We start from the raw sequence: 24,773 nt of genomic DNA, 5'->3' as shown, positions 1-24,773 counted from the left end.
ATATTTGTCTGTTATAGGTGTGAAAACGCCACACCCTGGTGATATGTAACCCCAAGTATCGGCAGTGCTAGGTTGATGGAAGAATTGTTTTGCATGGACCTAGCTAACTGACGAGAGAGCCCCTCCTGTTGGCAGCGAGTGTCTGCTTGCTTCTGTGCACCACATAGGACCAGTGCTACCTGCTTGCCTGTGGGGCTCAGTTGAGATTCCAGTAGTCCCAAACTGGATAGAAATGGCTACTGTTGTAGAGGAGTAGCTCTGTTCCCCTGCTGGAGGATCATGTTGGAGCTTTCTCTGCTCTAGCTGAATCAGTGTTGGGCAGGGCTGGATACCCTGTAGTACAGACCTAGTCTCTGGGTGAGACATGAACCTTTTCATGGTTTGTACTGTTCTCTGTTGTTGCGCCTCTGAGCATCAAGGCCTGCAGATCTTCAGGCTCTGGCGTAGTGTGATGTCTCTTGCAAGATGACACAACATATTCAGTCCTGAAGCCCGTCCTATTTCTCACAGGGCCTTGAAGTCCTTTTGATTTATGGCTGTTGACCCCCGAGAGTGCTCGCTCCTCGGGGAAAAGTGGCAGTGAATCTCTGCTTTGTGTCGGGCTCTTCAGCCAAACTGGTAACTGCTAGTTTGTCTCCTGCAGCTCCTGATAACTGGCACAGAGCAGTTCAACCAGAAGCCAAGGAAAGGGGTACAGTTCCTGCAGGAGAGGAGCCTTCTGGCCACCCCCATGGACAACAATGAGGTGGCTCAGTGGCTGCGCGAGAACCCCCGTCTGGACAAGAAGATGATTGGGGAGTTTGTGAGCGACCGGAAGAACATGGACCTGCTGGAAAGCTTTGTGGGGTGAGTATTGTCCATTGCTGGTGTCTGCGTCTCGTATTTGGTCGTGAACGGGAACTGGTTCAGGAGTTAAACCCATCACCAGCTGCTCTGACCGCTGTTCTTCCTTCCTTGCTCCTTTCACTGGCGGATATTGGTGACCTTTCCTTCCTCCGTCTTCCACACACAGCTCTTGCTCATCTGCATCTGCTCCCTGCCCCCATTCGGGTATGACTCGTTCCTGTGCGTTGATCCTCGGTATTTCCCAGCCAGCACATCTGGGAGCGCATGCAGGCCTTGTTCTGTCCCTGCCTGTTCCAGTCTCATAGCCGTTTGCTCTGATTGCAGGACTTTCAATTTCCAAGGCTTGCGGCTGGATGAAGCGTTACGGCTTTATCTAGAAGCATTTCGCTTACCGGGAGAGGCGCCTGTGATTCAGCGGCTGTTGGAAGCCTTCACAGAACATTGGCGGGTGCGTACTGGGTGGGAAGAAGGGATTCTCCACTCACCCCTGCTGTCCGTGACACGTCAAACCCCGGGTGAATCTGTCGTGAGCTCATGGCGCGCGCTGAGCAGCAGCCATTACAGTGCAGCGGGGGGTGGCGGCGCAGTGACTGCTTATGCGGCGTTGTCCAGAAGCTGGGAGCAGAATTCTGATTGTCCAGCCAGTGCCTTTGTTGGAGCCTGTCGCGCTGGCAGGAGAGTGGAGCGCTCGAGTTGTGTACGTGTCTCGGCATGGATTTGACTTGGGGCTCTATTTGCCTTTCAGAAATCCAATGGCTCTCCGTTTGCTAACAGCGATGCCTGCTTTGCCCTGGCCTACGCCGTTATTTTGCTGAACACTGACCAGCATAACCATAATGTCCGCAAGCAGAATGTGCCAATGACCCTGGAGGTGAGACAGATCCCTGCATAGGGCTGTTACGCTGCCTCTTCCTTCTCTCCCATTTAGTAGCACTGAACTGTGTGCTCACCTTTCTGGCTTTCTCTCGCTTGCTGTCCCTTCTGGTTAGTCCACTGCGATGCACTGGAAATAATAGCAGTGTGGGGCGTAAGCACAGGAGAGACGCAGTCTGAAGGCACGAAAGCTGAGCAGTAACGTGCAGGGGAGGTTTGAATTGCGTTTACACTGTAAACCGTTTCATGTCCCGCTGTCTCATAAGACCTAGTAGGAGAGAAAGGAAGCAACAGAAAAGCCTAGTTGATTAGAGAGGTGATGCCAAGTAGATAAGCAACTGGGGAGGGCAGAGTGGACGTGAGGCACAGCGTCCTTACGTTGGTGGCGTGTTTGTCATCCTGATCCGTGGATGAAGCTAAGCACATGTAACATTAAAGGACCATCCCCCCCATTTAACATGACCTGGAAGCAGCAAGTATGGAGGCTGCTGACCGCACCCATGCCATTGACAGGCATGTGCAATGCTCCTGAATGACTGTGTATTGGTCAGTGTTTCTCGAATCCCCGGAAAGGCAGCCCGACAACTGATCAGACCCATGGGTCCACAAGCTGTATACGGACTGCCCAGTGCCCCGTAAGTTAGGGGGGTTGAAATAGTCTTCCGAGATTTATCCACTTGGTGCTAACTGTCATGTTCCCAGGAATTCCGGAAGAACTTGAAGGGGGTGAATGGAGGCAAAGACTTTGAACAGGACATCCTGGAGGACATGTATCATGCCATCAAGTAAGAATTCAGCCCTCTGTCTCATTTCCACGTACTCAGAGCAAACTGGCTCTGCTTTGGTCTGTAAGGCCTTTGGAGCGCGATTGGAGAGCTCTGCTGATTGTGTGCTGGTCTGCCGTAGACTGCCTTCCTTCTGGGGCTGCGGCAGGATGCACGTCGCCGTTATGAACTAGACTTGTATCGGGCCCCTGCCTTGATATTTTAATCCACAAGGCTTAAGGAAAAGTTTTTAAAAACTTCCAGGATTCTGTCAACGTGCGAAGGAATGGCAGGGCGAGAGCGGCCATGTGAAACCCCTCCCTTGGGCCGGGCTTCCAGCAGCACCGATATTTAGTGCCAGAGGTAGCGTCCGTCCCTGGCGCTGCCTTGGTGCCCTGAGATGGGGAGGCCATGTCTTGGTGGTGCGTCTGCTTTTGTCCTTTTCTCTCTCATTAAACTGCCCGTTCCTGGTTTCTTCTTCCTATCCCTGGGGCCCCGGCGCACAGGCCGCTGCGTGGGGGAATTCCTAGCAGACCCTGGGGCCCTGTCGTGCACAGAGTTGGCTGCGGGTAGGAGCTCAGAACAATCCTAGTCAGTAAATCCAGGCCCAGCCACTTGGAAGTCAAGGGGATTACAGCTTGGGCGGGGGGGGGGGAGAGGTTGTGACGGACTCGCAGCTGGTCTTAATCTGTGATTGCGTGCAACTGCTGTGCCGGGAAGCAAGGCAGGCATCTTAGTCTGATGCTCCCTTTCAAGTCTCCTCCAGAAGGAGGGTCAGGCAGCCACTTGTACGACGCACCTAGAATTTCCTCAAGAGGCAGCTCCAGATTTCAGGAAGTGAGTTGTATATTTGATCAATATCTGTTGCATGCTGGGGTTCTCCTCACTTCACATGGAGCCCAGAAAGGCTCCAGAGAGTTTGTCTGTCAGATGACTCTGTCCCAAAACCAGCTCAACTTCTGTAGTCCGACCACAAGGACCACCTGGCGGCTAGTCTGCTCTATTATGGAGGAGCTGCCACGACTCAGGAGTTAAGATGAAGGCCTGTTGCACTTACAGCAGAGAATTCAGACTTGGGCACATAGAAGAAGAATATTGAAGAATATTATCTCCAAAATTACAGTGCTTGCGCTGTGGGGGCACAGTTATATGTTGGAGAATTTCCAAGTACATCCATTAACTTGAGTTAAAACTAATCAAAATATGAGCCTTTTAAGAACTTTTCATTGGGTATCAAGCTCTTTTGTTCCAAACATACGTCTCTTCAGACTTTCCCTACACTTGAAACCTGCTGAGCCTTACGGGTAGGGAGCGTTATGCTGTGACACTTTGAGTACAAGGTGGCACAGATTAACACATCTTTCAAGGTGAAGTGGCCTGTTTGTGCCTCTCCCGTCATAGCAGGTGAAAGGCGGGTGGGAAGAACTAAGAGTGGGGTGTTAGTGGTTTATAGATGGTTGTCATAAGCCATAAATTGTGTATCTCGTGTCGACACAACCCTGCTGCTAAAAGAATGCTGCCTCTCGGTGCTGACAAAATACTTCTACTCCCAGTGAGTGGCTTTCGCTTTGGCGGCAGGAGCCAGCAAAGCAGTGTTCACACTTGCACTAGTCGCGGCAACAGTTTGTTGTTCGCTGGGGAGTTAAGTACCCGTGACCAGCAAAATCAGTCAGTCAAACGCAGGCGTCGACATAGCCTTAGTGTCTAGCAAAGGTCAGCTCCTAGGTCTGTCTTTCAAAGGGGTTTGTGCAGGTTTCTTTGAGAATGAGGTCTGAGAGGTCAGATACAAGGTGATCCATCCTTTTGCTTAGTGAAAGGGTTAGGGTGTGCATTCATTCAAGAGCATAGTGGCTGTCTGGTTTCATGCACATCGTTGTTTTGGGGACATCTGGTGCGCTGGATGAGGTGCACCACATGTTGAGAGAGACGACCCAGGGATCTTGAAGGTGTGTTGATCGTCATAGCAGCGAAGAGATGGCTTCTCCCAGCCTAGCACGGGGTTGGAAGCAGCTGGACTGGAGCAGCCCTGCCCGCAGTGTGGGGGCCGCTTCAGCCCAGCCATGGCAGGCGGAGGCCGGAGTGGGCCTGCCTCCCACCCGTTTAATCAGTTAACCAGTTAAACTCATGCTTGTTCCCATGGCTTGGACAAAGCGCTATGGGTGAGGACGAAAGGGTTGAGTTCAGCTATTTGAGTGTTATCCATTGGCTTGCAAAGGTTTGCGACGGCAGCGGCAGCCTGTGGTCATGGTGAGGGATGCTGGGGGATGGGAAGTGACATCCATGATGGCACGGATGGTGCTCGGAGGGAGGTTGTTAAAGGTGTTCCTGGAGGAAGTCACTAGTACCTTCACGTGGGCGTGTCTCCTATTGGTCCCACACGTCACCCTTGTAATACCAAAAGTCTAGAATAAAACACAAGGCCTTAGATTAAGGTGATTTTTGTCCTGAGACTGCAAGCAGTGCTATTCTTAATCATAATTGTATGGGTAATGCATAGTGCTTCTACAGGGCAGAGTTAAGGATGTTTACATTACTTCACTATGGATTTCCATACATTAACATGTTCAGACTTCTTTTAAGTGTAACGCTAACTTTGAATTTCCTGGCTTTGTAGTGTTTGATTTTGGTATAATTATAACACCCTGGTACGTTTATCCTAAATTACCCATTTCTGCTCTTTGCTATAATAGCTTAGTTTTTGTCTGGGAATGCATAAACTACCTGTATGGAAGATGAATGGGTTCCTAATGAAGAAAGAGGATGCTGAGTTGCTAATTAGCCAGGACACCTGCTAGGTCCGGTTTGTTGTTTGCCTCGTGCCGTAAATCGCCCCTCAGAGAGAGATTCCTGACATAAGCAAATGGTGCAGTGTTGTGAAGTGGTGTTACCAGATCTTCCGTTCGTCGGCAGCACACGTGCACTTGACTGGTGTGCGGAGTGATCCCGGGGTGCGTCGCACGGGCTGTTCTTGGCAGCGAAAGGCACTGAGTAAGTGCTGGATTTTTTTCCTTCTGAGCCAAACCTAACCTGTCCCTCCCCCCCGGTAGAAACGACGAGATCGTGATGCCAGAAGAGCAGACGGGCCTGGTGAAAGAAAACTACATGTGGAATGTACTCCTGCATCGTGGGGCCACCGAGGAAGGCATCTTCCTGCACATGCCGCCAGGAAGCTACGACCATGATCTCTTCACGATGACTTGGGGCCCCACGATTGCAGCCCTGTCCTACGTTTTTGACAAGAGCTTAGATGAAACAATCATCCAGAAGGCTGTCTCTGGCTTCAGGTAGCCCCCCAGAGACCTAGTAGGCTTCCTGTGCGTGGGTGTCAGTCATCCCCATTTTGGCCAGTATCTCCACCTGCCAGCTGGCGGGAGCGAAGACAGGATAAGTTGCTGACTTTCCCTAGTAACGTAGAGGTGCTTGTTTCCAGCCTGCAGCTCCGTGGCACCAGCTGGTGATCTTCCCTGAGCTTGGGTGGATTCAGGCTTCCGATGAGTACCACTCCATCTCTGCCTGCTCTGCACGGTGTCATCCGCTATTTAAAACGAATGAGTGCTGTGTAAGCGGAGCTGTGGCCAGAGAAGGGCCTAGTATAGTTGGTGACCAACCTATTTCAAAAATCCCTCCAGACTCAGTGCTCTGTATTGGGTGTGTTGGGTCACAGCTGAGTCCAAACTAACATGTATTGAAAGCTCTGTTATTACACCATTGTAGCTGGGGCCTTTGTGAACTTTGAACCTCAGCCTCCATGAACAAACTCACCACTGGGATTTTTACATTAAGGGTTGAACTGGGGACTTGGGTCCTGTCTGCTGGGCCTCTGAGGCTGCAGTTAGTTTTTTGGACCAGCGTAAGGAGATACCAGGGTTTGGGGATCTCAGCTCAGCTGCCAGCAGGCTGTGTTGAAGGGTGGCCGTGCAGGGGGCAGAGGTGGGCTGCTGAACATTGGCGTGTGTTGCGATGGGAGACGCAGGGGAATGGGGAAGAACCTGACTGGGAGCATCTTGCGGGGTTGTGCTTACATTGCTTGTGGCTTGCCCCTCAGGAAATGCGCGATGATTTCAGCACACTACGGACTGAGCGACGTATTTGACAATCTCATCATTTCTCTCTGCAAGTTTACTGCCCTCAGCAGCGAGGTGAGTTGGTGGGGGCTGGGGCCAGGAAGCAGGTGTTTGCCATGTAGCGTTTTCTGTCGCAAAGTCTCTGGTGAACAGGTGACCTTTTTCAGGTTCTGCAGGTAGATTGTGTCCTGTTTTTCAGTGCCAGCCTGGGGAGTTCGGCCGTGAACTCTTCCATGCAAGTGAATGCAGAACCATAATAAAATAGCGTTTCCCCATAGTGGAGAATGCTGCTGTTTCCTTCCCGGTGTTGCTCATGCGGCATTTTCAGCAGCTTTGTCAGGGCTCGGAAGGGGTCACCTGTGGCGGGTCCAGTCCCCCTTGCTTGGACTCCGGAAAGGTCAGAAAATGGCCAGCATGTTTCCGGACACGCCTTAATGCTGCAGTGGGGGCTCTGCGTTCACCCAATAGTAGGCGTTAATAAAATATGCACGTTGAATTCTGACCCTTGATGTGCAGAGTCTGGTGAGGAGATGAGGTGACTCAGCCCGAGCACGGTCAGTGCTGAAGACAGTGACTCTGAGTGTTCCCTAAAGACAGTCCCATTCAGGCCCTATATAAGCTGTTGGCTGAGGTTGCTCTGCTTGGCCAGGGTAGTACGTCTCGGCCCTAGTTTTCCCAGGTACCCTGCCTCCGATAGACAATGGTAGACCATGCAGTATGTTAGGGAGGATCAGGATGAAAGATGCTGATACCTCTCGGGTAGGTGGCGTACCTGTGTCAATGGGGGCAGCCCTCCTGCTGGCATTGAAGTGCTCCGGAGGGGTATCTCTGCCCTCCCTCGGTGTTTCAGTGAGTCAGGGAAGCCAGCTGGTCCCAGACGGGCCCGGAAGCGCATGCTAGCTGTAGAAATCTCTCCCGGCAGGGCCCGCATTGCGCCGGGCCTGGCCAGTGTTGAAAGGGGCGTGCGTCTTGCTGACAGACCCCCGCCCACTCCCCTCTCTTGCAGTCTGTCGAGACCCTGCCCAGCGGCTTTGGGAGCAATCCCAAGGCCCACATCGCAGCAAAGACGGTCTTTCACTTGGCTCATCGCCATGGCGACATTCTACGGGAAGGCTGGAAAAACATCATGGAGGCCATGCTGCAGCTTTTCCGAGCGGAGCTGCTGCCCAAGGCCATGGTGGAGGTGAGGGCCGGCAGGGAGCCCGGCTTTGCAGCGTCCCAGCTGGGAAGGGCGCGGGTGGAGCTGGGCAGCCCTCGAAGGGCGTCGCACACTAGTAACTGGGGGCGCCTGCCGCTCAGCTTGGCAGGTGGGTTTGTAAGTGAACAGGATGAGAGCCAGCTCTGATACCTGCTGGGGGAGTGGCAAGACCTGTGTGTGTGGGGAAGTGCCGTGGGGTGAGGAGTGCAGGGCCCAGGGCTGGGCGGGGCCTGTGGGGCTGTGGCCGTGGCCACAGTGTCTCGGGGTGGGGCGGGGTAGAGGTCAGACTTGCATGGCTGGGAAGGCAGAGTGGGAAACAGACTGGGAGAGTGAACTGGGGTCTGACTTTCAGGTTGAAGACTTTGTGGATCCCAACGGTAAGATCTCTCTGCAGCGGGAAGAGACGCCGTCTAACCGGTGAGTGGCACGAGGGGGCTGCTCGCTGGACTCTGGGGGGCCAGTGAGTCCCTCGGAGGCCCTAAGGAGCACGCGTGGGCACGTTGTGTGGCTGATGCTGGGCTGTGTTTGCAGCGGGGAGTCCACCGTGCTGAGCTTCGTTAGCTGGCTCACGCTCAGCGGTGCAGAGCAGTCGGGCATGCGGGGGCCGTCGACAGAGAACCAGGAGGCCAAGCGAGTGGCTCTGGAGTGTATAAAGGTAAGGCACAGGCTCTGGGACAGGCGGGCCGGCGCTGAGCAGGGCCGCTGGGTGGGCTGTCGGGGGCATTGCTTCACACGCAATGGGAAGGGGGCTGCAGCTCCACTGGGGAGGAGGGGCGAGCACTTACATCGGGGTGGGCAATAGTTTGTGATGGGGGGGCCACTCCCAATATTTGGTAAGTGGCCAAGGGCCACATTTCAGTGGAGTGGGTGGGGATCTGGGAGGGAGGCTTGGTGTAGAAGGGAACTTGGAGTAGAGGATTGGCATGCAGGAGAGGGTGCAGGGTCTGCTAGGGGTTTGGGACCTGGGCAGGGGTATGGGTGTAGGAGAGGATACTGGCCTGGGAGGGGCACAGGAGGGGGTGCAGGGTCTGCTAGGGGGTTGGGACCTGGGCAGGGGTATGGGTGTAGGAGAGGATACTGGCCTGGGAGGGGCACAGGAGGGGGTGCAGGGTCTGCTAGGGGTTTGGGACCTGGGCAGGGGTATGGGTGTAGGAGAGGATACTGGCCTGGGAGGGGCACAGGAGGGGGTGCAGGGTCTGCTAGGGGGTTGGGACCTGGGCAGGGGTATGGGTGTAGGAGAGGATACTGGCCTGGGAGGGGCACAGGAGGGGGTGCAGGGTCTGCTAGGGGTTTGGGACCTGGGCAGGGGGTGGGTGTAGGAGAGGATACTGGCCTGGGAGGGGCACAGGAGGGGGTGCAGGGTCTGCTAGGGGGTTGGGACCTGGGCAGGGGGTATGGGTGTAGGAGAGGATACTGGCCTGGGAGGGGCACAGGAGGGGGTGCAGGGTCCGAGAGGGGGGTTGGGACCTGGGCAGGGGGTGTGGGTGTAGGAGAGGATACTGGCCTGGGAGGGGCACGGGGGGGTGCAGGGTCCGAGAGGGGGGTTGGGACCTGGGCAGGGGGTGTGGGTGTAGGAGAGGATACTGGCCTGGGGGGGGGAGGTGCTAACCTAAGCATTTCCCGGCCATCAGCGCTCTCAAGCAGGTTTCCCTGCCTGCCAGCAGCCCCCGGCTGGTTCTGTGGGGGGGGCGGAGGCTTCCTGCGCTGCCCCCGCCCCAGTAAAATCTCTCCACTTCCACTGGCCAGGAAGCAGTCAGTGGGAGCTGAGCGATGGTGCTGCACTGCCCCCAGCCCTGGTTTCCGGCCAAGAGCAGCTGAGGGATTTTTCTGGGGGACGGGGCAGCGTGAGAAGCTTCCTGCCATCCCCTGCAGCACAGGGAGCCACAGGGAGCAGACAGCTGCTCCCTGCCCAGGGCTGGGTGGGCCAGACTGAAAGGCTTGGTGGGCCCGATGCGGCCCGCTAGGATCCAGAGGCCTTGGAAGCTTCATGGACCGAGCAGCCCTGCGTGTGCACAGCTGTAGGGAGCCGCAGTGTACTCCCTGCGGGTCTGACGGCGCTCGCCTGGGGAGCTGGGGTCCCTGGATCCATGAGCATGCAGCTGCTGCTCCATAGGGAGGGTGCAGGACGGCGTCCCAGTGCAGCGCCCCTAGCGAAGCACAAGCTGCTGAGACTGGATTTGTAGCACATGCAGATGTTCCGTGACTTGTCCTGGCCCCGGTGCAGGCCAGGGTCCTGAGGGGGGACGGGTTCTAGTGCGCGTGCCGCTTGGAAGGGGACTGAGCTCCTGGAAAGGGGCTTGAAGCGCAGTGCATGCAGCCTCGGGGTGGCCACCCCCAGCATTCTCCCTTCCCCTTCTCTCTGCAGCAATGTGACCCCGAGAAGCTGGTCACGGAGAGCAAGTTCCTCCAGCTGGAGTCCCTCCAGGAGCTCATGAAGGTGCGAGGCATGGCAGGCGGCTGTAGGCGGGTGGCCAGGATCTGCTGTAATTACAGAGTGCGGGGCAGTTTTCCTCGTGGGTCCTCCTTATCCAGGAGTGCTTTCACACCAGCACTCCGGCCAGCTGATGGCTCCAGGTTCCTCTGGGGCCCTGGCACGGGCCAGTAGGTCCAGGGACTTCCCTGGGAGCAGAGCCAGGTGTTGGTTTGCTGTGTGGCTCCCTAACGGGTCACGCTGGGGGGCTCAGCAGAGGCTTGAGATGGCTCCGCTTGCCTTCCCCTGGGGAGCGGCAGCCCCCGTGCCGGTACCTGAACATCAGGGGGCGCATCAGGAGAACCGGTGGCTCTCCGCTCCCCGTGGCCGGGAAGTGCCATGTGACGGGGCGTGCGGGCTGGGCGGGTCTCCGCTCCCCGTGGCCGGGAAGTGCCATGTGACAGGGCGCGCGGGCTGGGCGGGTCTCCGCTCCCCATGGCCAGGAAGTGCCATGTGACGGGGCGCGCGGGCTGGGCGGGTCTCCGCTCCCCGTGGCCGGGAAGTGCCATGTGACGGGGCGCGCGGGCTGGGCGGGTCTCCGCTCCCCGTGGCCGGGAAGTGCCATGTGACAGGGCGCGCGGGCTGGGCGGGTCTCCGCTCCCCATGGCCAGGAAGTGCCATGTGACGGGGCGCGCGGGCTGGGCGGGTCTCCGCGCCCCGTGGCCGGGAAGTGCCATGTGACGGGGCGCGCGGGCTGGGCGGGTCTCCGCTCCCCGTGGCCGGGAAGTGCCATGTGACAGGGCGCGCGGGCTGGGCGGGTCTCCGCTCCCCATGGCCAGGAAGTGCCATGTGACGGGGCGCGCGGGCTGGGCGGGTCTCCGCGCCCCGTGGCCGGGAAGTGCCATGTGACGGGGCGCGCGGGCTGGGCGGGTCTCCGCGCCCCGTGGCCGGGAAGTGCCATGTGACGGGGCGCGCGGGCTGGGCGGGTCTCCGCTCCCCGTGGCCGGGAAGTGCCATGTGACGGGGCGCGCGGGCTGGGCGGGTCTCCGCTCCCCGTGGCCGGGAAGTGCCATGTGACGGGGCGCGCGGGCTGGGCGGGTCTCCGCGCCCCGTGGCCGGGAAGTGCCATGTGACGGGGCGCGCGGACTGGGCGGGTCTCCGCTCCCCGTGGCCGGGAAGTGCCATGTGACGGGGCGCGCGGGCTGGGCGGGTCTCCGCTCCCCGTGGCCGGGAAGTGCCATGTGACGGGGCGCGCGGGCTGGGCGGGTCTCCGCTCCCCGTGGCCGGGAAGTGCCATGTGACGGGGCGCGCGGGCTGGGCGGGTCTCCGCTCCCCGTGGCCGGGAAGTGCCACGTGACGGGGCGCGCGGGCTGGGCGGCTCTCCGCTCCCCGTGGCCGGGAAGTGCCACGTGACGGGGCGCGCGGGCTGGGCGGCTCTCCGCTCCCCGTGGCTGGGAAGTGCCATGTGACGGGGCGCGCGGGCTGGGCAGGTCTCTGCTGTCTGCGCAAGCGAGGGTGGCTGCTGACGCGTGGCTCTTCCAGGCGCTGATCTCAGTGACTCCCGACGAGGAGACATACGACGAGGAGGACGCTGCCTTCTGCTTGGAGATGCTGCTGCGGATCGTACTGGAGAACAGGTGAGGAGAGCCGCGAGCCAGTGCCCTCGTTCACGTGCACTCTCCGGGGGCTCAGCAGTTCTGTGAATCTCTGCTGGGACAGTGAGGCCTAGTGGACGTGGAGACCAACACAGTGTCTCCCCCAGCGAGATAGGGCAGGGGGAGGGAGAGCCGCTGCCTCGGTGGGCGTGGGGAGCTAGCGTGCCGCAGGGCCAGGTTACGGGAGTTGTTGAACCGAGAGGTTCCAAGGAAGCGGCTGAAGCAGTTTCGGGGGCCCCCTCACCTGGTTGCTTGTGAAGAAGGAAGCCGAGAGCTCCCGTAGGTCTCGGTTGGCCACTCCTTGCAGGAGCGTCCCGCTGAGCAGGGCTGCGAGGGCTCGGAGCGGGGCTCAGCCCTGCTGCTCATCTCCCTTCACCCTGCCCTGTCTCTTGCTGTCGTGGCTAGGGACCGTGTGGCCTGCGTGTGGCAGGCAGTGCGAGATCACCTCTATCACCTGTGCGTCCATGCTCTGGAGTTCTGCTTCCTGGTGGAGCGAGCGGTGGTGGGGCTGCTCCGGCTGGCCATTCGGCTCCTGCGCCGGGAGGAGATCAGTGCCCAGGTAACGGGCGGTTTGGGCGTGGGCACGTGAGGGCTTCGGGGTAATGGAGATGGAGCAGCCCCCTAAGAGGCCCCCCCACAATGGAAAGGTCTCTGACCGTGCCCCAGGGGTGGAGAAGCTGGGCCTGGATTGGGGGAAGAGGTGGGAGTGGGAGCCGAGCTGGCCGGGAGCACTCAGCCACCGTGTCTGGCCAGGTGCTCCTCTCGCTCCGGATCCTGCTCATGATGAAGCCCAGCGTGCTGTCCCGAGTGAGCCATCAGGTCGCCTACGGCCTCCACGAGCTCCTAAAGACCAACGCGGCCAACATCCACTCTGGGGACGACTGGTACACGCTCTTCACCCTCCTGGAGTGTATCGGCTCAGGGGTGAAGCCGCCCCCGGCCCTGCAGGTTCCAGCCAGGGCAGATAACGACACAGGTAGGACAGCCTGCTGCCAGGAAATCTGATGCCTGCCGGCCAGATAAGCAGCTGCTCCCCGGGGCTTTTCAATTAGCAAAGGGAGCTGCAGGAAAACAGAGCTGATAGTAAACTGCATTAGCAAGATTAAATGGCAGCACCTGCTGTCCACTCCTCCCAGTGGGCCCTCTCTCAGCCCAGCAGTAGCCGTGCCCAGAGGGGGCTGAGACTGCATAGCTGCTGGGGGGCTTGTCCGGGCAGTGCAGGATTGATGCTCCTCAGGGGTGTGACAGGAACCCAGGTGTTGTCACCTCTCCCTTGATGCTCCTATGGGGGAGGCGGCTGGAAAGGGAAGAGCTTGGCACCAGGGCTGTTCTAAGAGCAGTGTCTGGGAGATGCTTGTGGGTCCATTGAGCATAGACGGGGCACTGGCCACTCATGCAAACCTGTCCCCAGCCCCCCGTCTCCTGCGATAAGGCTGACCACACGAGAGCCAGCGGGGAGCACGGCTGAGCCCTCCCTCCGGCACACGGCAGAACGGTTGGCGTGGTGCCTCCAAGGGCTCGTTGCCACAGGCCCACGAGACCTCTGGCGGGTGGCTTTCCCTTCCGCCCTCGCCCCAGCTCCTGCTTGTGAGGCATTATGCCGGCTGGTCTGCCAGGGCCTGCTGCCATAGACTCCTAGCCACGGGAGGTGGGAGGAGCAGCCTTCATAGAACCAGAGAGCTGGAAGAGACCTCAGGAGTCATGAAATCCAGCCCCCTGCTCTAGCCAGGACCAAACCCAACTGAATCAACCCGGCCAGGGCTTTGTCAAGCCGAGACTTAAACACCCCTAGGGATGGAGACTCCACTACCTCCCTAGGGAACCCAGCCAGTGCGTCATCACCCTTCTCCCGAGCACTAGAACGGGAGGGCCCTCGAGAGCTTGTCCGGGGCAGGCCCCTGCCCTCCAGGCTGGATCTAGGGCGGAGCTAGATGGTGGTTCTAGAACTGCTCCCTGGCACACAGGACTCAGTGGAAATGGCACAGACCCGAGCTCCTGCCACGCGCCGTGTCCCCAGAGATGCACTGGGCCACGGCTCACGCAGGCTCCGCCCTCCCTCCTGGCTAGATGGTAGGAAATGCGGGCCGGTGGCAGAAAGCCAGCGATGGCCCCACTGGTTCCGGTGCTGCCCCGCAGGGCGTGCTCAGCTTGGAGACGGAGCTGTGGGTGCAGGGAAGGCAGCCCCTAGACTCAGCAGGCTCACGGACGTGGCGAGACACCGGGACGGGGGTGCTCCGTGAAATTCTCAAAGGCATGGCTGTGCTGCCCTGTCCCACGAGAGCACGGGCACAGCTCCCCTCCGCCTCCCCCCAAGGGCGGCTGGGGAGCCTGGAAGGAAAGCGCGGCGATGCGTGAGAATGGGGCGCGGCACTTGGGGCCGTGGTCAGTTGGTGCAAGCGCTGTGCAGCAGGCGGCGTCGGGGGGCACACGAGACAGAGATTTTGCGAAGGCATTTTTGGAGCCCAGTTGATCCTGTCCATGCTTCAGCGCGGACTTTCTCCCCATCCGGGTCCCCAGCCAGGAGCACGGGGAAGCTGGTGGGAATTCCCCGTGTAACTCGGGCGAGATCTGCGCTCTGTCCTCTGGGGCGCTGCTCTGCTGGCTGCGTGCGTGGGAGGGGAAGCAAGAGGAGATGAGGCCGGGCCAGGGTCTCTGACTGGGGACTCATGGGCCGGAGCTGCCTCTTTGGGCTTGTATCCCCGGTGCTCTGGCTTTGGCTCCCTTCTATGCCTTGCTTGAAGGTGCTCAGTCCGACAGCGAGATCTCCTCGTCCTACCGCCCGAGCGACGTCAGCCTGGACCGCGGCTACACCTCCGATTCCGAGGTGTATGCTGACCACAGCAAGCAAGGCAAGATGCATCGCTCTGTGACCGACGTGGATGTGATGAACAGCGGCTGGCTGGTGGTGAGTGAGGCAAGGGCTCAAGGCTCGTTCCCCGGGCGGGAGCGGGACAGCAGCTAGCGCCGCATGCCCGCTGCCAGCTCCCTGCCTGGCTGACCCCTCCCTGTCCGTGTTCATCGAGCTCACGGGGGGAGGTGCAGGTCTCTGGCAGCGCTGGCTGGGCGGGTAGGGTGAGGGATGGGAGAACGGGGTGAGGCAGAGGCGATGAGCAGGGGACAGGTGTGGAGGGGGCGGGAGAGGAGGAGACCTGGCCCTGTGCGATGGGCCGTGTCCGCTCGCGCTGTGCTATGGCTCCGCACTGCAGGTGGGGAAGGACGACATTGACAGCCCCAAGCCCGTGGCTGGCCTCAGCAGGCAGGGCCCATCTCCGCTGGTGAACCAGTACAGCCTGACGGTGGGCCTGGACCTGGGCCCGCACGACACCAAGTCCCTCCTGAAGTGCGTGGAGTCCCTGTCCTTCATCGTGCGGGACGCCGCCCACGTCACGCCCGAGAACTTCGAGCTCTGTGTCAAAGCCATCCGCATCTTCGTCGAGGCGAGCTTGAACGGAGGTGAGCGGGGCCAGCGCGGGGCCGAGCAGGGCGTCTCCCCTGGGATCTGAGGGGCTTGGCAGTCGGCTCTTTTCACGCTCCAGTGGCCGCAGCAGTGGAATGGCCCAGCGGGCCTGGAGCAGTGAGCAAGAGCTGACCTGGTCCGGGTGCCTCCCCGCCAGTGGTGCGGGGTGACCGGGGTGGAGGAGGAGGAGCAGCAGCCAGAGAAATGGCGTCCGGGTGGTGCTGCTGCACTGGGGCGTGGCCCCAAGAGGCTCCGAGCTCCAGGAGTTCTCAGCACCTCCCAGGATTGGCCCTTTTGCTCTACACTGGGGGGGGAGGCAGCAAGAGGCTGCTAATGGCCTGGAGCCGGCGCTAGGGTTGCCAGATGGCTTAATAAAAACTGCGGAACACGTGTCTCTTCTCCCCCCCCCCCCCCCCCAAAAAAAAACAGGAAAAACTTCTGTTGGGGGGGGGGGGGGAAGACAGCTGAGGGGAACAGGAAATGTCAGATGTGAAATGTCCGGTATTTTCTGGGTGTTTTGCTGGACGGGGGGCCCGAATAACAGACCGTCCGGGAGAAAACCGGACACCCGGCAGCCCTGGGGCCGCCTGCCAAACCCTGAGGCAGAGAACAGCTCACACCTCAAACAGCCAGCTGCTCTCTGCTGGGTGGGAGGAGGGAGACCTCTCATGCTGTTCCCGCCCCCCAGCAAAATCTCTTAGCTCTCATTGGCCAATCTCTCAGTTTCTGGCCAATAGGAGCTGAGAATTTTTGCTGGGAGCAGGGGTGGTGTAGGAAGCCTCCTCCGTCCCTCGCGGAGCCACGTGGAGCATGAGCAGCCTGCAGCAGTCTGTCTGCCTCAGGTTTCTGCTGGTAAGCGCCTCCCAGCCAGAGCCTGCCTCTTGCGCCCCAGCCCCTCCCTTCCCCAACCCTCTGCCCCCTCCTGCACCCCTACCCCCTCCCAGATCTGGCACCCCAATCCCCTGCCCCAGATCACATCCCGAACCCCTGCCCTCCTGACCCCTGCCCTCGGTCACAGCCGCCTGCTTCATCCCAGCTCCCTCCCAGACTCCAGTCTCCCTCCTGCAGCCCAGACCCTTCCCCCAAGCGCCCTTCTGCACCCCACCTCCTCCCAGCCCCCGGAATTCCTCCATTCGTATCCTGGAAGAGTGCGGCCCCACCAAAAGTTACGGCCCACCCCGCTGTGCACGGTGGCGAGCAGGTAGAATGCGAAGGGCTGCCAGGCCGGCGCACGTCCGTGGTGCTTTACCGCCCCGCTGTCCCTAGGGTACAAGTCCCAGGAGAAGCGGGCCAAGAGCCATAAGTACGAGGGCAAATCCGGCCGGTTCAAGAAGAAGCCCAAAGAGAGGCGCTCGCGGGCCGCAAGCCAGCACCAGAGCCATTCCCCCAGCGACGAGGAGGAGGACGAGAGCGTCCCTGCCAGCTACCACACGGTGTCTTTACAGGTTAGTCAGGATGTAAGTACAGCACGGCTTCCTCCTCCTTTCCCGCTCGGGCGCCCTGGCCAGCCGGGGGCACTGCCCGGGGGTCCGTCCGACAGGCCTGGAGGGCTGCAGAGAGTCGGGAGGTGCCTGTGCGCTGGGGGGTGAAGGCTGTCTGGAGCCAGGGGAGTCGCGGAGGGTGAAGATGGGGCTTTGGGACATGGCAGCGAGGGGTGGGAGGGTCAGTGGGGTGTCTGGGGCAGGTGGGGTTCGGGCACTTCTGGGCAGGGCCGTGGAGCTGAGGGTGCAGTTTGGGGGTCTCGGAAGGGCAGGGGAGTCACCGGGGCCTGGAAACGGTTCTCCCTCCAGACGGTGAGCAAGGCCTGGGCTGCGCCGTGGGGCGTCTTGCTGCTCAGCCATTCGGCCCTGAGCAGGCGCCCAGGTACAGGCCTTGTGCTGAAAAGCCCAAGCTGTCTAGTCAGCGCCGCTGCTCTGAACCCCCTTCTCTCTCCCTCCCCTGAGGGACGGGTCCCACCCCACGTGCCTCGAAACGGCCCGTCCTTCCCCGGACCCAGGGCAATGCTGCTGCCCCAGGCCGGGCTCGGTGCCTGGGCTGTGCCGGGGGTGGGGAACACACCCCTGAGGCGGATGCTTTTCCCTGCAGCTGCTGGACCTGATGCACACCCTGCACACGCGGGCCGCGGCCATCTACAGCTCCTGGGCGGAGGAGCAGCGCCACCTGGAGGCTGCCGGGAGGAAGATTGAAGCCGACTCGCAGACGCTGTGGTCCAACTGCTGGTGCCCCTTGCTGCAGGGTAACTGTGCTGTGCTGATGGGCGGAGCTTTCCGGTGTCAGGGCGGGGCTTGGCTTCTCCATCTGGGAAGGGCCAGGCACGTTCGTGGGAGTGCTGGGCTCGGCTGGGGCCGGGCAGCAGGACCACATGGGGCGACTGGGTGGGCAGCCGCCGGGGCCGAGAGACGGGCCCTGGTGCTCAGGGCAGGGCTGTGAGCGGAGGCCGGCCTGGCTTCTCGGCCGCTGGCGCACGGGGGCCTGTGGCATCACCGCTCCAGGCAGTGCCCCCAGCGCAGGTGAGTCTGTGGGGCGAGGGGCTCAGCGTGCGCCCTCCCCTGCACTGGAACGAGCTTCTCCCAGCCCACGGGGCGGGGTGGGGGCGGGCCCCTGGCCCAGGCTGGGGGCAGACGTGAGACGGGCTCTCGCCGTGTGCAGGGATGGCCTGGCTGTGCTGTGACGCCCGGCGCCAGGTGCGGATGCAGGCGCTGACCTACCTGCAGCGGGCGCTCCTCGTGCACGACCTGCAGGCGCTGGATGCTCTGGAGTGGGAGTCCTGCTTCAATAAGGTAACCTCCCCGCCGGGCCGTGCGGGGGTCACGGGCTGAGGGCACTGGCCTCCCGTGGGCGTGCGGCTGCCCGCTCCCGCCGAGGGCCGTGGCTTTCCCCGCTCGGGGTGCTCTCGAGGCGCCGTTGCCCAGGCCTTGTTTCCTGGGTCGCGAGCCGGGTGCTGATGTGCGTGATCCCCAGGTGCTGTTCCCGCTGCTCACCAAGCTGCTGGAGAACGTGAGCCCGGCGGACGTGGGCGGGATGGAGGAGACCAGAATGAGAGCCTCCACGCTGCTCGCCAAGGCCAGTAGCCGCTTGTTCCGCCGCGCGGCTCCCCGAGCCACAGCCAGCGCTCTGCGTCATGTCCGGCTCAGGCTAGGGCTCTGCGCTGGGGGTGACCCCCAGCGTGTTCTGCCCCGCACCAGCCCCCTCGCCCAGCACGCAGGCACCTCGCACTGCTGTCTGCCTCCAGAGCCATCATGAGAACGCTGGGCTCAGCGTTTGGCCCTGCCCCCGGGCTGTGGGTGGCGAGGGCGAGGCCGGGGGTCCGAGCTGAGCTGCAGAAGGGAGGCCGGGTCCGGGCGTGTACTAGGAAGCAGGAGCCCCTGGGCTGGAGGGCTTGGCCCAGAGCTGCCCCCGCTAGGGGTGTTAGAAAGGTACCTAGCTGCTCAGACTTCACTAGCTTCGTACTGCAGAGCTGGCAGCAGCGCCGCCTCCCCCGGAGCCAGGCAGGAAGGGGCTGCTGGGCCCGCTCTCGGGGCGGCTTCGCAGCGGGCGTGGAACCCAGCGCGTGCCAGGCCGGAGCCGGCAGCGAGGCCAGCTGACTCCCCAGGCGGGCAGAGGGTAACCGCTACCCTCAGCCAGTAGCATGGGCGTGAGGGGTGGCTGGTCACGCTCTGGCGTCCTGCTCGCTCCCCCAGGTGTTCCTGCAGCACCTCTCCCCGCTGCTCTCCTTGACGACCTTCGCCGCTCTGTGGCTGACCATCCTGGACTTCATGGACAAGTACATGCACGCGGGCTCCAGCGACTTACTGGTATGGCTCTGAGGGGGCCAGTACGTGCCCTGTTCTCCGGGCCTCCTGGCGCCTCCCTCGCCGGCGCCCGGGCCCGTCTCCCACTGGGTGCTCACGCTCGGAGACCCCCTCAGCCGGGCCTGCGGTGCCCAGCTCTGCTCTGAGCCGCGTCTCTCTGCAGCCCGAGGCCATCCCCGAGTCTCTGAAGAACATGCTGCTCGTGATGGACACGGCGGGGATATTCCACAGCGCCGACTCCCGCACGGGCTACTCGGACCTGTGGGAGATCACCTGGGAGCGGATCGATTGCTTCCTGCCCAGGCTGCGCCAGGAGCTCTTCAAACAGACCGTCGTGCAGGGTACGCGGCCGGGAGCCCCGGGGTGGGGGCTGTCCTTTGCCAGAGCTCCGCGGGTGGCAGGGCCTGGGAGTGGGGGGGGGAGTGGGGCTTGAGGGGGGCTGGGCGCTCACTGCCGCTGCGTCGTCTGTGTCTAGACCCTGTCCCCAGCCTGCTCCCGGAGCCGCATCCCCAGAGACCGGTGGCGCCTGCGGCCAGCCACGCCGTGCCCGCCGAGAAGCCCCCAGAGCTGGGGGCCAGCGGTGAGTCTCCTGGGGCCCAGGGCTCCCTCCAGCTGGGCCTGGGGTCTGCAAGGGCTGAGTCTCCTCAGCAGGCTCTGGCCTGTGGGCTCAGCTCGTTTTCAACCACATGAGCCCAGGCCTCCATCCCCTCGCACCATCGGGATGAGGGTGGGCTCGTGGCTCCTTGCCGGGCGCGGGGGGGACGGGACGGACCCTGTGGTCCCTGCCGGGCGCGGGGGGACGGGACGGGCCCTGTGCTCCCTGCCGGGCGCGGGGGGACGGGATGGGCCCTGTGCTCCCTGCCGGGCGCGGGGGGGGGACGGGACGGGCCCTGTGGTCCCTGCCGGGCGCGGGGGGGGGACGGGACGGGCCCTGTGCTCCCTGCCGGGCGCGGGGGGGACCGGTCTGGGGGCTGAAAATGAAGGCTTGCCCTCTCCCTTCCTTCCACAGACCCGGAGAGAGGCCCAGCCCCCGGCCCAGCCAGCAGAGGCGCCGCGGGCTCCCCGCTGTCTGCACTGGCCTCCGTGAGGATGAGCCCGGTCACTGACGTCCCTCCCCCGACGGCGCAGTCACCGCTGATCCTGCAGCCTCTTGCCTCCCCCCTGCAGGTCGGGGTGCCCCCCATGACTCTGCCAATCATTCTCAACCCCGCCCTGATTGAGGCCACGTCTCCAGTCCCCCTCCTGGCTGCCCCCCGGCCTGCCGATCCCATGGCGACCTCCGAAGTCAACTAGAGGGGGCTGGAGGGGGCTGGAGGAAGTGTCGCTGGGGGGGTCCAGGCCGCCCTGGCAGGCGCCGCGTTTGCAGGAGAGGACAGTAGCCTGGGCAGCAGGGCCGCTGCTGACCTCCACTGGATCATCTCGGCCGCGGCTCCCTTCCCATGGCGGCTGCTCTGCATCGCTGGCTGCCTTCCACGCGGAGCTCGGAGCCACCGGCGCTGCCTGGCCGTGGCAGCCTCTGCCCAGCAGCGGGAGAGGGACGCTCCCTTCCGTGGGGGAGAGAGGCCTGGGCAGGGCCCCCTCTGGTCCAGCTCGTTCCTCCTCCCTCCCTGGGCGCAGGCCTTGCAGCGGGCGTCGGGCGTCAGTTCCTCTCCCAAGAATACGGCCCCTCAGCGGGCTCCCAGCTTGCTGGCCATGGTGTGCAGGCTCCGATTGCCACGGAGCCCCCCCCCCCCCCCATGGCGAGAGGGGGGTGCGAGCGGGCACCAGCCCTGCCCCCCCGGCTGAGTGACACGCCGAGGGCGCTCTGGGAGCCATGCCCCTGCCACGCCCCCTGCACTGACCAGCAGCCCCTCTTGCCTACGCTGGTCCCTCCTACCTCCCGCTGCAGGGCCAGCGTGTGCCCTAGCTCGAGAGGCGCTGGCTGCTGCATGCCACGGCCAGGCCCCTGCCCTCCCTAGCCATGGGAGTCGGAGCTCAGCCCCTCCTGCACTTCTCTGCTCCCCTCCCGAGGCAGAGCCCGCAGCTGGAGCATGCCGGATCTGCCGAACTCGCCGGCTGCGCGCTCCCATGGGAAACGGGAGTGACTGGGAACCCGGGCACTGACGATGTACATAAGGAATACATGGCTGGGAATCCGATGGCCTTTTTACAGTGTAATAAATGCCCTGGACCTGACCGCTGGCTGGTGCCTCCTTCCTCTCCCCTCCCGTCAGCGGCAGTGGGGCCGGGCTGCCAGCCGAGCGGGGCGTGTCCCCACGGCGGGGCGCCCGGGGAGGGAGCCGCTCCAGGGGTGCTTGCAGCAGAGTTAAGAATGTTTGGGCCCTGCCGGCCCCGCTTCCTGGCCTCTTGCCAGTGCGTCACTGGGTGCAGCCTGTGCTGAGTCTGAACCGCTGCCCAGATTGCCAGTCCGGCCAGGCCCCCTTCGCCAGGGCACAGCCCAGCACTGGGGGCCAAGGTCCTGGCCTCAGGTCCCCGCTTGGCACGTGGCTCCCTGCAGCTCCCGTGTGTCCAGAGGAACGTGCGGGGCTCCCTGTACTTCCCCCTTTGAGCCTTCTCCTCCGGCAGGGCGCTGCAGAGAGCTGCCCCGGACACGGGCCCTGCCCGAGGCTCCCAAACCTACGAGGTGGGCTTAGGTGCAAGCGCGTGCCCAAGAGAGTCAATCGGAGCGCGAAGGCCTCAATTCCCAGTCACGGGAGACGGGCCCAGGAAGGGCGCCTGGTGCACGGGGATTGGAAGGGCCCCTTGGCAGATCCTCCTGCTGCTGCTTTTACGGCCTAAAACTCCACCCTTCCCCCTCCATCCCCCTGCTAACACCCTGGGCCATGCCACGGGCACTGCTGCCACCTCCTCCCGGGCTGCCACTGTCCACGTCCTTTCTCCTCGCTGCCTGCCCCCCTTCTGTGCAGCCCCAGCCCCATGGCTCCTGCCTGCGCCTCGTCTCCCGTCCGCTCCCCATGGCCTGCTGACCAGCGGCCACTGCCTGACGGCTTGCAGTCTTGCAGCGCCTTGGCTTCGCGCTCTGCCCCGCGCCCCGCAACAGGCCCTGGGGACATCTTCCCAGCTACTTGGTGACTCTGAGCACCGCATCTTCAGCATGGCCATGGAACCCTGCTCCCCTGCGTCTTAGTTCAGACAGTTACGGCACCAACACTATTGGCACAGGACGGGTGATCACAGAATTGAGACGGGTGGAAATTCTCAGCAGCTTTTGTGTGGGGAACAATTGCACTAAGCAGAACTGCCATCGATTCTGTCCATCACCCGGCAGCTTCCTTTGCTTACCGAGTGTCCCCAGCCACACCCCCTCCAAAACTGATGTGAAAAATCCTTGGCAGCAACTGGACCTCTTCAGTCTAACCTCTGCTGGAGTAATCAGCAGGCTGGTGACTGTGCATCCAATGGCCTGAGCTCACCTGCTAAGTGTAAAAGCCAATCCCCGGGCGTGTGACGGATCCGGGCTATCTTGGGCAAACAATTCAGCTGATCCTTGGTGAATGAGGTGTCCTGCCGTTGGGGGCCATTGTATTAGCAATGTCATTGAGAACGGGGGGGGGGGTGGAGGAGGACCAGGTTGCTCATGTCATGCCTGGGGCTATCCGCCCTCGGAAGCCAGAGGCTGGTGTATACGTCAGGCTGCGCGCTCCAGGGACCAACACAACAGACTGGGTGGGCTGATGAGTAGCTGGTTTTAAACCGGCTCAGCCTCTTCCTGATCTAGCTGACAAGAGTCCCAGGTCCCCGCCATGCCCCATCCTCAGCGCAGGTTTGGAAGGACGGGGCCTAGGCCTGTCAGTCTGGTGCTTGTTCTAAGTTTCTCAGAAGGGCTTCTCCCTAAGAAGAGCCAGGCTGGTGCTAGAAGAGCTGGGCGGTTACTGCCAAGTGCCTCCACAGATCCACCACGCAGGGATGGGCGGGGAGGGGCACCCCGCAGGGGCCTGTTCAACCTGGAGATGCCCCAGTCGGAAGAGAGGGATGTCTCCCCGTGCAAGAGTGACGGGTGCCCTTGCTGGACCGTAGAGGGGAAATCCAGGTGTTGCCTTGAACTGTGGTAGCATATGCTGTAGTCACGTACACTAGCACTGTCTAGTGCAAGGGGGGGCAGTCATTTTTGATGGGGGCCACGCCAAGCATTTGGTAAGTGGCCAAGGGCCGTGTTCTTCCGTGATATTAATGGAGGAGGTGCGGGGTCTGGGAGGGAGTGTGGGGTAAGGGATGGGAGGGCAGGGGCTGCGTGGGACCTGGGAGGGAATGTGAGTGAAGGATGGGGCAGGATCTGAGAGGGTATTTGGGAGGAGGCGGCGAGGGTTTGGGTTCTGTGGGGGAGGGGCTTGCAGCCTAGGGGATTCCTTGCCTTCCATGCCCTGGCCGGACACAGGACAATGGGAGCTGCAAGATTGGGCCCTGCCGCCGGCTTTTCTGAGCAGCACGCAGGGGCAGGGCACTGGGGCAGCCTGACGGAAGCTCGTGCTGTTCCCAGGGGCTGGAGCCAGCCCACAGGCCATATTTGCCCACTCGGGTCTAGTGCCCTTGAGGAGCGGGCGAGTACAATAGGAGCAGACAAGTGTCCGCCTGTGTTTTCTGCCAGGCTTGACCCAGTGTTGCTAAAAAGGCCACTGACAATCACACTTGGAATTTTTGTTTACCTACTGTGCCATGGACGCAACTAAGCTGCCTGTCAGCAGAGCCCCATGAAAAGCTGTGTTGTACCTGTACACAGGCCGTGTCACTGCTCCGCCTGTCTGCATGGGCCTTTTGAACCACAACAGGAGCAAGAGCCTCTTCAAAAGAGGAAGCGTCAAACTCCGGCGCGCGTACCGCCTTGAACCTGCCTGGCGGCTGGCTGAATGTATTCACCCCAACAGGGCAGAAAAGCTAATACAACCCCTCTCCCCCAGTCGTTAGGAGACAAGCAGTGAGCAGGCCTGGGGCCAACTTTCAAACTTCTCCCTGGGAGCGTTTGGGCCCAGTCGCTCTGCCCAGCCAGGCACGCAAGGGAACGCTTTCGGCTTCCTTTGCTCCATGTGAAACATTTTAGCCCCAAGCAGCCCGCTTCGGTTTACACTGTTCCTCCCATTGTTTGTAAACAACGGCGTTCCCAACACAGGCTTGCAGCGGCGTCACTCGACACGGCGCCCTGCCATACTGGGGCTTATTGTTCTTGGCCGAGGCCCTAACAATACGCTGTTTGTCTGTGCAGCGCTGCCTGCTGCCAGCAGAGGGGGTTTCGCAGCCGTGCCCCATTGTCGGGGACCAACTCCAGCAGGCGTCCTCGCCCAGGGCTCACCGGGTGTGACGGAGCGGGTGGGGGAGGCAGTGGGCCACTTGCTGGAGGTGAGGGGGAACCTGCCCACCCTGCCTGGGCCTGCGGCTGTGAGAGCACAGTGCACCTACTGCAGACCTGCCTGGGGTTAGCGACCGACTGCAGCTTTGGAACCCCGGGGCCTGCAGCTGGCTGGGGCCCATGGACTTCCAGGGCATGGCCTGTGTTTACCATCTGCTAAGGGAGATCCACTGAGACTACAACTCCCAGCATGCAGCACTCTGCTGTTAAGCCACCTCCATCCCAAGGGGTACTGCCCCATGGGAGCTGCAAGCGGGGCTGAGGCATCTCCATGGGAATTGAGGGCTGCAATCCACCTGCAGTCGGAAGGCGGCAGCAGCCCCTCCCCTGTGGCCAGGGGCTGGTGGCTCTGCTCTCACGGAATCCTAGGACAC

General features: G+C 61.8%; 1 protein-coding gene across 10 annotated transcripts in view; it reads left to right on the top strand.

The window, feature by feature from the left end:
* GBF1 (golgi brefeldin A resistant guanine nucleotide exchange factor 1) overlaps positions 1–21,233 on the top strand; it is a 129,040-nt gene extending 107,807 nt beyond the window's left edge. For 7 of the 10 annotated variants that reach the window (XM_089780021.1, XM_075934539.2, XM_075934538.2 and 4 more), the window contains 23 exons: positions 644–846; positions 1,171–1,294; positions 1,592–1,717; positions 2,422–2,504; positions 5,531–5,767; positions 6,529–6,622; positions 7,554–7,730; positions 8,098–8,162; positions 8,277–8,400; positions 10,111–10,182; positions 11,698–11,792; positions 12,216–12,369; positions 12,564–12,786; positions 14,552–14,715; positions 15,017–15,263; positions 16,534–16,724; positions 17,353–17,503; positions 17,917–18,047; positions 18,229–18,330; positions 18,948–19,061; positions 19,222–19,399; positions 19,534–19,638; positions 20,068–21,233. In XM_089780021.1, coding sequence (XP_089636147.1) covers positions 644–846; positions 1,171–1,294; positions 1,592–1,717; positions 2,422–2,504; positions 5,531–5,767; positions 6,529–6,622; positions 7,554–7,730; positions 8,098–8,162; positions 8,277–8,400; positions 10,111–10,182; positions 11,698–11,792; positions 12,216–12,369; positions 12,564–12,786; positions 14,552–14,715; positions 15,017–15,263; positions 16,534–16,724; positions 17,353–17,503; positions 17,917–18,047; positions 18,229–18,330; positions 18,948–19,061; positions 19,222–19,399; positions 19,534–19,638; positions 20,068–20,351 — 3,444 coding nt within the window. In that variant the 3' untranslated portion in view covers positions 20,352–21,233. The remainder of the gene's footprint in view (positions 1–643; positions 847–1,170; positions 1,295–1,591; positions 1,718–2,421; positions 2,505–5,530; positions 5,768–6,528; positions 6,623–7,553; positions 7,731–8,097; positions 8,163–8,276; positions 8,401–10,110; positions 10,183–11,697; positions 11,793–12,215; positions 12,370–12,563; positions 12,787–14,551; positions 14,716–15,016; positions 15,264–16,533; positions 16,725–17,352; positions 17,504–17,916; positions 18,048–18,228; positions 18,331–18,947; positions 19,062–19,221; positions 19,400–19,533; positions 19,639–20,067) is intronic. The other 3 variants (XM_075934542.2, XM_089780022.1, XM_075934540.2) reach the window with 1 other exon arrangement.
* The last annotated feature ends 3,540 nt before the right edge of the window (positions 21,234–24,773 follow it).

This window comes from Pelodiscus sinensis, chromosome 8 (genome assembly GCF_052426305.1).
Source record: "Pelodiscus sinensis isolate ZL-2025 chromosome 8, ASM5242630v1, whole genome shotgun sequence".
Taxonomy (NCBI): domain Eukaryota; kingdom Metazoa; phylum Chordata; order Testudines; family Trionychidae; genus Pelodiscus; species Pelodiscus sinensis.
The sequence above is the reverse complement of the archived record's forward strand: the minus strand, read 5'-3'. Positions and strand labels throughout refer to the sequence as shown.